This window comes from Pteropus alecto, unplaced genomic scaffold (genome assembly GCF_000325575.1).
Source record: "Pteropus alecto unplaced genomic scaffold, ASM32557v1 scaffold155, whole genome shotgun sequence".
Taxonomy (NCBI): Eukaryota; Metazoa; Chordata; class Mammalia; order Chiroptera; family Pteropodidae; genus Pteropus; species Pteropus alecto.
This window is the reverse complement of record NW_006438113.1, coordinates 19,755,475-19,769,513: the sequence shown is the minus strand read 5'-3', so window position 1 is coordinate 19,769,513 and position 14,039 is coordinate 19,755,475. Positions and strand designations below refer to the sequence as shown.

Genomic DNA, 14,039 nt, shown 5'->3' with positions numbered 1-14,039 from the left:
TAACTCATATAAAAAAAAAAAAGGAGTTTACCTACAAACCGTTTAAACTCATCTCTGCATGGTGTGCTTTGGAAAACGCCAATGCAGAGGTGTAATGACAGTGATAACGACAGCTAATTCTGACATAGCACTTCATTAATGTTAACCCATTTAATCCTCTCAATTACCATGAGAGATAGATAGCATTATTACCCTTTTTTTAAACATTTGTTAAAATTTTTTTTTTTTCGAAGCACGGGGGGAGGTTAAAGAAGTGTTCCATAGTGAGTAATTTGCAGGCCTGGGATTTGAACCCAGGCAGTCAGGCTCCATAGTTCAGGAAGAATGCTGTGTTGGCAGATAGGAAACCGGGATCCTTGTCCAAGTTCTACTAGAAGCTGGCACTCAAGTATGTCACTGAACCTTATTATCGTTATCAATAAAATGAGGGAAGTAGACTAAATCGGAGTATGCAAGTTCAAGCACTGGGTGCCTGCCCTTGGGGCCAAGCAGGTAAGGGAGATGTGTACTGAATGTAAGGCAATAGGGAGTGGCGGGGACAGTCGTAAACTGGAGGTCTTGCTTCTTGTTTAATGAAGGCAACCGCTACTCAGTTTCAACTGTTTTTTTGCTGTTGGTGTCGGGGGTTTTTGTTTTTCTTTTGTTTTTGACAGATATCCTTTCATTTTTATTTTATAAGAGAAGCTGAAAGTCTGGATACTTTGTGTATAATTTACCAATTTTCAGAACACTTGGAGAGGCCAGCTGTACCCATGGGCTGGCTGATTTATGACTTCTTGACTAGATGATCTCCTGTGACTTAGAGGGTTCCATAATTGACTTAGCTGTTTTTATAGCATGGTAGAAACAAAATCCAAATAACAGAAATAGGCAGTTTAAAATGCTGATGAAAAGGGGGATGGACTTAGAAAGTGTCTCAATACAGCCTACATAAATATTGATTAGGAGCCCAGTTAATTGAAAAGCCAAGGTACATTAATAGAATAATAAAGCGCATTTCTTTGTATTCCTTTTGTGTTGTATTAGAGTGCATCAGCAATATTTATCCAGTACTAATTCTCAGTTTGCAGAGAGCTAATGTAATCATGAGATGAGCTTATTGAAATTCTTTTCTTAGACATAGAGACTTGCCCAAGAATGGTGAGTATTAGGAACTTTAGTCAGCACTTGCTCAGAATAGTAAATACGAGCATGTGATTTATACCATTGTGTGTACAAAGTAATGTTTCCTGAGACATTTTCTCTATATATGTTGCTGTTTTGTTTTTTGGGTTGGTCTGTTGTTTCCCCCTCCTCCGCTTATCAGATTTCCTTCTAAATCCTGGCATTTAACAATGTTGCAGGGCCAGTTTCTCTGTGAATCCAGAGCAAAACATACTGGTGGTTTCACAATTAATCCAAACTGGGGTTTATGGCTTATGCAAGTTATGTGAATTCCTTCATTTGTTTTTATGTATTTCGTGTATGTATACAGAAGGTCTGTTTCAGAGAGAAAAGAGAGGGCAGAATCTGTAGACTGAATCTTGAAAGATGGGTTTATTCATCAGTGACATCATAAGGATTGTATTTTCTCTTGGTTAATAAACTATTTGTTTGGCGGGCGTTATAAGCCAGCCAGAGCTAGTCATGCCATTTCTTGGAAATGATCTGAAGCAACTGGTAGTTGAAATGATAATCATTTGATCAGAGTCAGAGCTATTTGAAAGTAACACTCATCTCCAAACTTGTCTCTTCTAGGAAACCATATTTGGTAAATTTGTTGCCCAATTCCATCTTTGCTAATGTTGAGACTTATATACCTTGATACTTAATTATTTTCCAATATACTCTAAACTTGATTTCTGGTATGCCCTGTCCAGAAGCTGTTCCCATATGCTTTGAAATAATACCCAGCCTGAATTTTTATTCTGACATTTAATAATCACTGTGTAATAGCTATCAAATGCATGACAACTACAGATCTTTTATTTCAGGAGGATAATATAGTGAATCTAAGTGAAATAATCCATTGAAATGGTACTCTGTAATATGCTCCACTGTTTACAGAAAGTATTCAAATATTTTTTTCTTGAGCAGAGGATAGAAACAGTTTCTACTTAGTCTCCCATTTAGTGGAAGTTCATATTTAATGGTGTTAAGAGAAAAGATTCTATTTCAAAAGTTTTACTTTTCATTCTGATAGAGTATTTGTTATTTTGCTGCTGCCTAACAAACTTTCCTCTCAGAAGCAGCTTGGAACTGGATGAGGAAAAGTGTAATTTTAGATCCTACCTTAAAACATTTTAAAAAAACTAAATCCAGGACTTCTTACTGTGTGAAGCTTACCTTAATAAACCCTTATTTGTTTTCTTTGGAGTAGTATGCGTATGCGTGTGTGTGTGTGTGTGTGTGTGTGTGTGTGCATGCGCGTGTGCGTACATGTGTAGATGGGGGAGAAGGAGGAAAGAGGCATGTGTAACAGCAAAATTAACCAAAGTCACTTGTGAATTCCTTTTGTTTAATATCTTAGAGACATCTTCCTGTTGTTTGTCAAAAATATTTCTAAGATTTTGTAAGCTTAGGGGTTTTTCACAGCTAAGTGTTCTTCAGAAATGTGAAGTAAAAGAAAGAAGTCAGTTCAAGTTAAAATGTCAAATGCTTCAAATAATTTAACTTAAAACCCAGTGAGATGATTGTCTTAAGCCTTTTCCTTCAGGTAACAGAGGCCCTTCTTTGCTCCATGTATGGACATCTATTAAATATCTCGCTGGATTAATTCTGAGTCAGGAAAGCTGGTTGTTTCCTGGAAGCAATTAAAGATGCTTAAAATTCAAATTTATGATCCATAGGAGAAACTTGTTTCAACTATTTTTTTTAGATTCAGAGGCTTTCTCCTCACTCGCCCTCTCGCCTCTTACCCCATATGTATTAAAAGAAAAAATCAGTTCATTTCTCAACTTACAAAGTTTTTAAGAAACATGAGAATGTGTAAGTTTCTTTCAGTGGGAAGCACATAACATTTATGAAGTATTTCTTTTGGGATTACATCACAGTTTTATTTAATTTTTAGGACAAAAGTTAAATTCAATATTTGTGTATAAGCCAAGGGAAAATGTACCATAAACATAGGAATTTTGGGGTGAGTCAGAGTTCCAAGAATCCCAGATTTACTTAGACCATTTATATAAAGACAGGCTAACCATTAGTCATCTAGTTCTCACTTTTTACTTTTGTAATTAATTGCACCTAAAAATTAGCTTTCACCCAAGTAGACAGATAAGCAAAGCAGGCTTTGGCAACTAGCATTAAAAATGGCTATTAGAATTACTGCCCAATTTTTATACATTTTATAATCATATAACAAATATACCTTATAAATTACTCCTCAGCTAGGCAACTAGCAGTGAAAAACCATTGAAATGAAGTGAGTTATTAAAGATTCTCTGTCACCAAAAAGCACATTGTCTGCTTACATAGGTTAAGCCACTCAAATGCTATTTCTGATGGGCTTTGTTGAAAATGTGTAATGTATCTCAGAACCACAAATAATGTTTTTGTTTTCCCTCGATCGCTTCTTGTAGGATGAAGTCATTGCTGTTTCCGAAAAGGTGATTGTGAAGCTGGAGGACCTGGTCAAGTGGGTACATTCTGATTTCTCCAAGTGGAGACGTGGCCTCCAGGCTGGGTCAGTGAGAACAGAGGCCTTGGGAAGGAATGGACAGAAGGAAGCTCTGCTGAAATACAGGCAGTCGACCCTGAACAGTGGACTCAACTTCAAAGACGTTCTCAAGGAAAAGGCTGACCTTGGTAAATATAATTTGTACTTCTAAATCTAATGTGTGGGCACATACAGTAACTTCCTTTTTTTGTTGTAGATTTTTCTGGAAACCCAGAAAAAAATATCTTGATATGTATTTAAAACATATCTAATATATATAAAATCACATATATATGACCATATGTCTATATAACATTTCTTTAACTTCATAGGGGCATGGCAGTATGGATGGACAGATGACTGGATGTGTGAGGGATAAAATTTACCTGTTAGATCTAAGGACCTCGGATGTGTAGAGCCCTGTGCCAGAAACTGAGTGACATAACACGTGGCCTTAACTGCTTCTAGTTGGTGGCAAGGCTTAAGACTTAATTAGGGCACCTAAAATTGAATGAAGGAAGAGTTTAAATATATGTTTTAAGTAGATAGTATGACATCTATGAACATCATGTTAGAATTTCACGTTTTTCATTTGGGTGGAAAGCAAAGTTCAGAAAGAGAGATGAGTTGCTTCATGTGGAGCAGGAGAGCAATGTCAAAGCAGGGAACTGCTGGTCGGCAGCTCATGACAGAGGTTTTCCTGAGCTTTTAGTATTTAGTGATCACTGTCAACTACATATTTTTTGTCTTTCCTTCCTCATCTTCTTCCACTGTAAGGTTAAAGAAGAACTCGAGATTTGGAGTAGTCATTCTAATTAGTGTTTGAATCCTGACTCTCCTGCTTATTAGCTGCGTGCACTTGAGCAAATAATTTAGCCTCTGAGCCTCAGTTTCCTCTCTGAAAAATATTGGAACTTTATAGGGTCACTGTGAGATGTAAGATGAAATGGAGTCAAGCACAGTGATTGGTGAATACAAGGGGCTCTATAATTAATTCTATTGCTTTTTCTTAACACTTTCTTCTCTAGTGACTTTTTATGTCTTTTCTTTTTTTTTTTCCCCCTTCTGTTTGTATCTCCTTGTGGCATTCACTGACTTATTCTGCTAGCATTGCTCAAGACCAAAGTTGTTGACCTCTGATTTAGACAACTTATTTCCTCTTTAGGCAAAGAGGAACTTCACTTTTAACATATTAAGGCATCTTTTTCTTTCATTCTAACACAATGCTGATTTTCATAGCCCTATTTTATGCCTTAATCTGATAACTTCCTGTTTTTTTAATTTAGGATTTAACTTGTAACAAATGTAAACTATTTGTCTTAATTGGCATAAAGAAACTGAATAACACCAGTAACTGGCTGTGTCTTTCATGTGATTCTGGTTTGTGATGAGCTGTGCTGTGTTTTGGGAATAGCATTAATATTTGCTTGCAATTTGGGTTTAATGATCAACAGTTTCCTGGCATCTTTTGGTAGATGTCGGAAAGTAATATTTTGGACATGGAAGCCTGATTGTCATGTGCACATTTAGAGAAAATTATTAATCTAGTGGTTTTCTTTTAAAGCCAAAATAATTTTTTTAAGAATCTTTCTCTATATGCTGTTACACCTTCTAATTCTATGAACACATGACTAGTCTTCTGACGTGTGATAATGCTGAATAATACATCTGTTTTGTTACTTTCCTAATATTTGATCTAAGTTGTATCTCTATTGTCTTGTTTTCCTTAACATTAAACCTTTCTTTAGTTTGTTTGATATTTTTTTAGTTATGGAATATACTGTTACTAATAAAAGCTAAACAGGAAACCCATGGGGGACAAAAGGATGTGTAGATGGTTAAGCTTGATGTCACACATATAAACAAGAGTATTTATAGCAGGGTTGTTTTATGTTTAAAATTAATAGTTTATTAATGAACATGAAAAGAAACCTAATCTCTTAATGCCATCAAAAGATTTAGAGGTTTTGATCTTTCTGAATTCTAAAAATTGTCCTTAATCTACGTTTCGAATAACTGATTTCAGATGAAATTGATTTATATCGAATATTAAAAGTGCTTAGTGGTTTTTAAATCTAGTTGTTTGTTAGACACACTAAGGGAATTTTAAGTAAATAGTGATTACTGAGTCGGCTTCCCCAGATTCTTCATTCAGTAGGACTGAGACAAGGCCAAGGAATGTTTGCTGATTCAAGACATTCTAGGTAATTCAGATTTTTTTTTTTTTTTTTTTTTTTTTTGCAGGGGAGGGGAGGTCTCACTTGGGAGACAGCTCTACAGTTAGCACTGAGGAAGGGAAAATATCAACAGGAAATTTGTTTGGGAGGCTCTCCTCTGCTGAGCAAGAAACACCATGTACTTTTTCTTTTCTTCTTTATTTTTAACGTAAAATACCCCTTTAAGGATAGAATTTAGGGCCTTGAAATTTTACTCAGTTGGTATGAACTGTGGGGAATTTGAGACAAATAGCTTTTGTAATTGGAATGCATACTGTGTTGTAATAATGTGGAAAGAGAAACAAAAAACTTTCCTTAATGTAATGAGTTTCCATTATCTTCTTGATCTAAGGTTTACAAGTCTACATTGTTAGGATTTACATTGGGGAGACAGAGGGTGTCGTTTGCTGTACACATGCCTGTCCTAGCAACTTTCTCTTCCACCTCTTCCTTTCTCTGTCTGCAACATCAAAATGTATGTTGTCTATACTTTTCTTTCTACGCAGTGGTTTTCTTATCTCTCTCCTGGCCGCACTAAAACCACTTCCAATACCACATTGTTAATGGAAGTTCACACACTTATTAGGTTTTTCCTTCTGTAGAACCCTTCCAACTCCTCATTGTTCTTACCAAAGAAAGAAGATGAACTCTGAGATTATTTAAGACCCCCCCTCCTTTTTTTTCTGGTAGAAGGAAGCAAAGAATGGAAAGATCTCACCTTTCTGTGGATAAAGTAAAACTCCAATGTGTTGTTTTTTTTAAGCTGAGTTATTTCATTATGTTAAAACATCAAGAATAATAAAATAATTAGGCTGACTCTTAAAGAAGGGATTTTACCGTATAAAAGCTAATTAAAGAATGCTTCTTGCTTAGTGTTTAGGTAGAATAAATTCCCTTTAACCTCAGTTTGTGTCACTTCCTGTCTCTCTCTCTGAATAGTAAAAAGAAAAAAAAACAAAAATGTTCTCTCACAAATGTGTGTCTGCCAACAAATTAATACGCCACAAAGAGAAACTCTGCCCCAAATGGCAGCTTCCAATAACTGCTCTGATTCAAATCACAACTCTTTCATGTTTTATGCCCTTCCCCTTCAAGGACAATATTTGCAGATGTCATATTTATGCTTTTATAAAATCTCTGGAGTTTTCATTTAAGATTCTAAATGACTAATGACTAAAACTACAGATCTAGATAGTGGAAAAACTAATAATCTTAAACACTTCTGAGATGTGTTAGAGTACATTCATCCCCTTCTTCCTCTTTGCCCTTTACAGAGAAAAAAAGTTCAATATGAAACTAATTCAAATTGTGACTTTACTCAGTGAGATGTTTTACCTTCTTTCAGACAGTTTCATATAGAAGTTTATTCAAAAAAAAAAACTATATTAAAAGAGAAGGGTTAAGGAATGTATTATTCATAAGCATAACAAACACAGGAACCTGTTTTTCCAGAAGAATTGGGTTGATTAAATCATTCACTACACAAGCCTCTAGTTATTTATTTTTGTCTTTAGAATTACAGTACTTAGCTTTTGTAATAAAGTGGACTTGATACCCATATTTGGTATGGCAGCTGGAAGTAACCAAATGAAGAATTATTTCATTTTACAAAATTTTTAGCATCTAAGGAATATAAACACTATTAGTTAACTGTAGCAAACTTGCATTTTTTTATTCCTTGGGCTATAGTTTGAAAAAAAAATCAAATTATTTTATATAACACTGCTTCTTACAGAGTTCCTTTAAGTGAAGTATGAAAGCTGCAGTGTAAGCTTTATTGGCCTATAAATATGTCGTTATAGTTGGACTACATTTATATGCTTTGGATTGTTGTTTAAGCCAAGAAAATATGTCTCTACAGGTTGACTTTTTATTGGAACCCTTTGAGGCATACAACAGAATGTATTTTAGGCCAAGGTTATTAAAACAGCATTTTCATTTTTTTGCAGCAGACTCATTGTCAATTATGCTACCACAAACTGTCTATAGATGGGCAGTTATGAATGGCTTCATCTCCAAATGTGTCTTTAGGAAAAAGAAAAGATAGAGGATTCTGAGCTGAAATTGAGAAAAGAAATCAAAAGCTGTGGGTGTACATATGGCTGAATTTAATGATGGGGGTTCCCTCAGTTCAATTTCTGTTTCTAAAGTCCCATCGAACTTGAGGAAGAGTGGCTTTCCCTGTCCCTTCTGTCACTGAGATTTTTACTGTACTTTAGGGAATAGACAGCATGGTAGTGTTGAAAGAGCACAAGCCTCTAGTTACCTATGGGAAGTCACCTATGGGATGTCATCTGGGCCCCATATATAGATCTGTTACTTACTGGAGAAGTCACTGCGTGTTTACAATTTCATGTTCCTTCTGTATAAAATGGGGAATGATGTATAGCTGGCTTTATCTTATTAGATTTTTTAGATCAACTGAGAAAAAAATTATATCTGTGGGAGCCTTTAATACTGAAATCTAAGATGGTATTATCATCATATTATTACTACCAGAAGGAGGTTCTCTATGACAGGGAGCTGCACAATACAGTGTTAGCTTATTTGTCCCTTTTGAATTCACCAAATCACACATTCTAGTGATTTAGAGCAGGGTTTATTTTCATCACTATCTGCCTCAATAAAAAACTGTTATTAAAATCCTTCAAATCTTTGCTTTTACTTACATATATTTCTACAATATATATTGAATATAAAATATGTAAAAATACATTTTATATATTTCTTTATAGAGAGATAGACATTTATATTTTATATAACTTTCTCCTTTCAAAAATTCTGTCAAAGTAATCTGGGCCATAAGTGGCCAGTAGTTAAGTAACTTCTCAGGTACTCTTAGTTAGAAATTGACTATAGTCTTTGCTGGGAAATTCTGGAGGCCTTGTATTCACATAGTGGTGGTAGATCACTTTTGAGTTTAATATGTCAAGCTGCTTCCTGGATGTGGCTATAAGAAGGATTCTCACTCTGTGTTGAAGTAAACAGTATAAATGTCTCTAATAAGCATGCTAAAAATGGCTGTGATATTTCAAATGAGTAATAAACAGTATATTTCTTTTTTAACAAAAAAGAAGCACGCTAAAGTGCTGACAGTTTGTCATAATAAGGATTTTTCACCTGAGACATCTAATGAACTTATTAGGATTGAAAACATGCTTCTTACTAGGACACTCCTTTTCTTTTTTCCTTCCTTCCTTCTTAAGTGTAAATTTTATATATATCTTAAACAGTCTTGTGAGGGTATTTGTTGCTTATATTTTAACTTCCATTGCCTGGCTCACTATATTATTTTCCTTAAGACAGAAACTTGGGAAGTTTCTTAGAGGATATGTTGTTGAATTATTCTATTCATGAATATTAGGAAGAATCCCTACAAAAGAGCTTCTTCCTGAAACAGATTTGGCCTTTATAGTATCCCTGAGTTCAAAACAGAAATCAATTACATATGGGGCTTACCAAAAATTTGTAAAGATACTTTCCAGAGGATTTTTCTCATGAGGTTCTCTGACAATATTGTTGTGTGAACCATGCCTTCTTAAAAGAATCTAATCACAGCACAGTTAACACGGGAGAAGCATGTTGTCCAAGTACCAACACAGCTCCTTCTTCAAGTGGTTGCTTCATGCCATTGTAAAGTGACAGCCCCTAGGACCTTTGACAGGAGCAAGTTCACACCTTTAGGAGCCAAGACATGCAATGCTTGGAACAACTTAGTGAAAGAATATTTTCTAAGAACCTGGGAACACACTGGGAGATTATTCCATTTCATTTCAAAGTAAAAATTCAGCTTTGCCATCTAATCAAATAGTTGAACATTGTCCTGTAATAATGAGCCATCTCAGCTATTTCTTCTGGAAAGGAAGACTGTGTGTGAGCCTGTTAGCAGCTGGTCATCGATATTACTGTCTAGGTAGTCATGCTGCCATCACTTATAAGGACTTCTTTCAAATTAAGATGCTTCACTGGAGTTTCTGTTGACTTGAGGGTATTCTAGTCTTTTCTTGAGTGGTGAATGCTTTTTAGAACTTCAAATTCATATCTTCTTTTGATGATGGATAGTTAATTGAAAAGAAGTTTGTAGAATTAAGAATTTATTCTTACTTTTAGAATTAAAATGTTATGGCAGAAGTAGGAGAAAAAAGTAAAATTCGAACTTTCAATGGTGTTTGATTATTAATGTTACTAGTATATACTTGTTGGATACTATGTCCATTAACAAGGTAAGAAACTCATGCTTTTTTGGAACTCTTTATAGCAAAGATCCCCAACACCCGGGCCGTGGACCGGTACCAGTCCATGGCCTGTTAGAAACAAGGCCACACAGCAGAAGGTGAGCAGTGGGCAAGTGAGTGAAGCTTCATCTGTATTTGCAGTCGTTCCCCAGAGTTAGCATCACCACCTCAGCTCCACCTCAGATCATCAGGCGTTAGATTCTCATAGGATTACTGGTCCTTGGTGCTGAAAAGGTTGGGTTCTGCTGCTTTATAGAATTGAAATGAACATTGATGCAGTTGATGTATCTTATCCCTTTTCCTTGAAATAGTACTTGATCCTCTCTTTATTTGGCTAAATGACCCCAATTTAAAAAATTCTTCCCCAGTATGTGGTTTCAGAATCCCTCACCATCCTGGTTATTTACCTCAGTACACACTTTGGGTGTTCTTTACACCCAAAAGTGAGTTTACCCATTTATATTGTATGAGATCATATTTTCTAAGAACCCCAGAGCCAGACTAGGAGTGACTTCCAGTGGAGATGCCACAGTACACCCATCAGGCTTGGCACCCTCCAGGTAGAACATGACACTGGAAGAATTGTTGGACTCTCTTTCCTATAGCTATTATCATCCTCCTGGACTCGAGCTGTTCTTGCTTTTTGTATTGTTTTTTATTTTTTTTCTGGTATTTTGTCTTGATTGTATGGCCATATCTGTAATAAAAAGACCATGATTGAGAAGGTAACCAACCTATACTTTTGTTTTAGCTTTATTAATGAGAAATATTAATTTCACAGTGAATTCTCTGTGGTGATAATGATCTGATGAGAAGATAACGAAAAATGGAAAAAATTCAGCTGTAGTCTAAGTCCCTTGCTATATATGTCACCTTTAGTTTCTGGTTACATACCTAGGGTCTACTAGAAAAAGCCTAAGCCCTCTCAGTTTATAAGCTCATAAATTTATGGTATCGTAGATAGATTGGCAAACTTTGAGCAATAATTCTATCTGCATTTGGCGATAGGAGCCTACATTGAGGAACAAACTCACCTGGTCCACAGTGGAGTACTAAATATCTCTTGAAAAGTACATTGACTCTGTGCTTCAAATGTGCTTTGAAAATGAAATTTAATTCAACATTTTCCCTTCCAGTTAGAGGTGCATAATACTTTTCTCCTTTTATTGCAACTCTAAAATGTTTTGTTTTCTTTCTACCTCTCATCTTTAGCCACTGCATGATTACTGATGGTGGGCCATTCTTATAGCTTTTATCACTATGACATCACTTTGGAACACAAAGGCACATACGTCCTACATGTGAATTGATGTGCTTTTGCCAGAGGATTTTGTGAGTAGATATTTGATTTGGGCATTTAGGCTTAATTCTCTTTAGTATTGATGCTGATTCTTCCAAACAGCTCATTTCTCTTTTAGAGTACTTTAAATGTGAGGTTTTATTGTAAAACATTAATTTCCCTTAATGTCAAAGATTCAGTCCCCTTCTCTCCTCTACCATTATGTGTTTAAAGCTGTAGTTTGTACAAGTCACTACAGAAGAAAACTGAAGCTTGGACTTTTATCCCATTTTCATAAATACATTTATTTAGGACAAACTGGAATCATAGTGGGTGTTCAAAGGCTTTGTGAAATGTTTCATGCACAGTAGGGGCTGAGCAAATAGTGCTGCCCATTCAGAGTTTTCCTGTTTGCCTCTCTCTGTGTGCTGGGATGAAGTAGCATTGCTTCTTCTCTAAAATTCCAGAGCTATGCTTTGCCTTAAAATCTCTTCCTTTGGACCTCTCCACTTGCTTTTTCAACTTTTAATCATTTCTAGCATCTTTTATTTTCTCACCTTCTTTAAATATTGGCTTTCAGACTGCTACTCACCCCCCTCCTTCAATAACCTCATGCTTTCTGGATAAAATACAATTGTTGTAGGCAAGCATCCAATGAACTATTTAGTCCCAGCTTCCATTTCTTTTCTTTCCTATTAAATAACTTTCATTGTTGTTTTTTGTACTATCAATGTCATCCATGTTGGTGTGAGAAATGTAGGCAATATGGACAGACAAAAAAACAGAAAAAAATGTGTTGCTTATTTTCCTCCCACCCAGAAATAACTGCATTAGCATTTTTATATATCTATATGCCAATGTACATGAATCTTATATAGGTAAGAATTCATACACATACTCTTTTTCCCCATAAAAACGAAACCTAACATTTGCCCCTCAAATTTAAATTTGTGCACACGTACGTGACAGTGCCTCCATGTTATAAAATATTCTACACTGTTTCTTTCTGCCTACATAATGTTTTATTATAGAGGTGTTTCTATTGTTGGACATTTCGGTTGCTTCTGTTTTTCTACAAACTCCATGAGATTCTTGCAGTTCTGCACATATCCATGACTATTTCCTTATACTGTACATTCATAGAGGTGGAATTGCTCAAAGTACACACAGCCTATCTCTCTACTTTATCTCCTATCCCTTATGTAAACCTTCTGCTCTAGCCTAACTAGTCTAACTGCTTGGTCTTCTTTCTCTTTAATCACATAAACCCACTCCCCTGCCCCCCACCACACTTTCCAGTATGTTTTGAGTGGCTCATGCCTTGACCCATTCTTGGAATGCCCCTTCCAGTACTCCTACCTGTAGAAATTCTTTCTGTTCTTTAAGACTCAGTTGAAGCCCCTGAAGCCCTTGTTAGCCATTCAGCTCATAGGATTTTCCCTGCTTTTGGAGCTCTTATCACACTTAGTGTCTCTACCACCTTGTTGAGCACCTTACTCCATAACTAGCAATATAATGCAATATCTTTTTTCATGTGGTCGTCTTATCTTCCCAGTAACAGTCTTAACTCTATCATGTAGTTTCTCTAACTTCAAAGCAATACCTAGTAGGTTAAGTAAACATGTGACTTTTATGATCAACCTCCTCGGAAATCTCTGGAATTCTCTGCTCTAAGTATTGGGAATACCTATGTGCATTTCATGGTTATTTTGACTTCTTTGCCAGCACTTCCTAAGACCGCCTCTAGTGGAGGGGCTGTCTCACTGGCCCCTGGTAGAAGAAGCAACATACTTGCGATATTTAGTTTCTAACTATTTTTTGGCTTAATCGGTCAACCATTTATAGACTCATCCTGGGAAACCTATTAAGAGAGCTTTTGAACATGCTCAAAGCTAGCCCGCTAGCCCGAGGATTTTTGGTGCTGTTGTAGGGGTTTGTTGTGTGTGGACTTTTTACATATTAATACTGGCACTTATTAATTCCTCTCTTCCTCAAGGGTCTCTTTTTCATGCTTCAGGATCATAGCAGTGATAAAAATGTGCAGGGAAATAAACCAATCCAGACTGGACTTGTTCTGCCTTATCTTTTTTATTATCGGCTTGTTTGTAATCTTTTTTTTTATCCGCGTGTTTTCAATCCTTTTTTTTTTTTTTTTAGTGACAGTTTATTAAGGAGATGGTTTTAGCGCAACATCTAGTACTCCTTATTCTAGATATTTGCACTATTTTAATCCTTACCTCTCTTAAAATGATTACTTGCTAATCACGGTGCAGGATATTCTCCACCTTCCGACTACCCATTCTACTTCTTTGGTTCACAAAGAAAGTATTCTATTAGGCTCTACAAAAACAATGCTTCATGCCTTGCCTATTCACTCAATAAGAAGTAAAACATTGTTTTCATAGCTATGCTGATAATAAGGCAGATTTCAAAGCATGATGAAACATATACTTTTCTAGCAGAGAAAAACCTATAGTTACCTGGCTAATTACCCATCATGTGATGGCTGTGTGTAAATATAGGCTTTTCACATGTGCAGCTTCTGTGTGGGTTTCTTTTTTTCTTTCTTTTTTTTTTAAATTGAGAATGCTCATTTGGTTCCCATTGTTTTAATGTTTTTAATCAAAGATTTAGAAGAATGAACAAACATAAAGCTACCATTGTGGCTTTTT

The 14,039-nt window shown here is 35.7% G+C and overlaps 1 protein-coding gene across 1 annotated transcript in view; it reads left to right on the top strand.

The window, feature by feature from the left end:
- The window catches only part of ARID5B (AT-rich interaction domain 5B), a 167,506-nt gene that overhangs the window by 25,349 nt on the left and 128,118 nt on the right, over nt 1-14,039 (top strand). Inside the window, exon 3 of the mRNA XM_006915600.3 lies at nt 3,561-3,786. Within this exon, the coding sequence (XP_006915662.1) occupies nt 3,561-3,786 (226 nt within the window). The remainder of the gene's footprint in view (nt 1-3,560; nt 3,787-14,039) is intronic.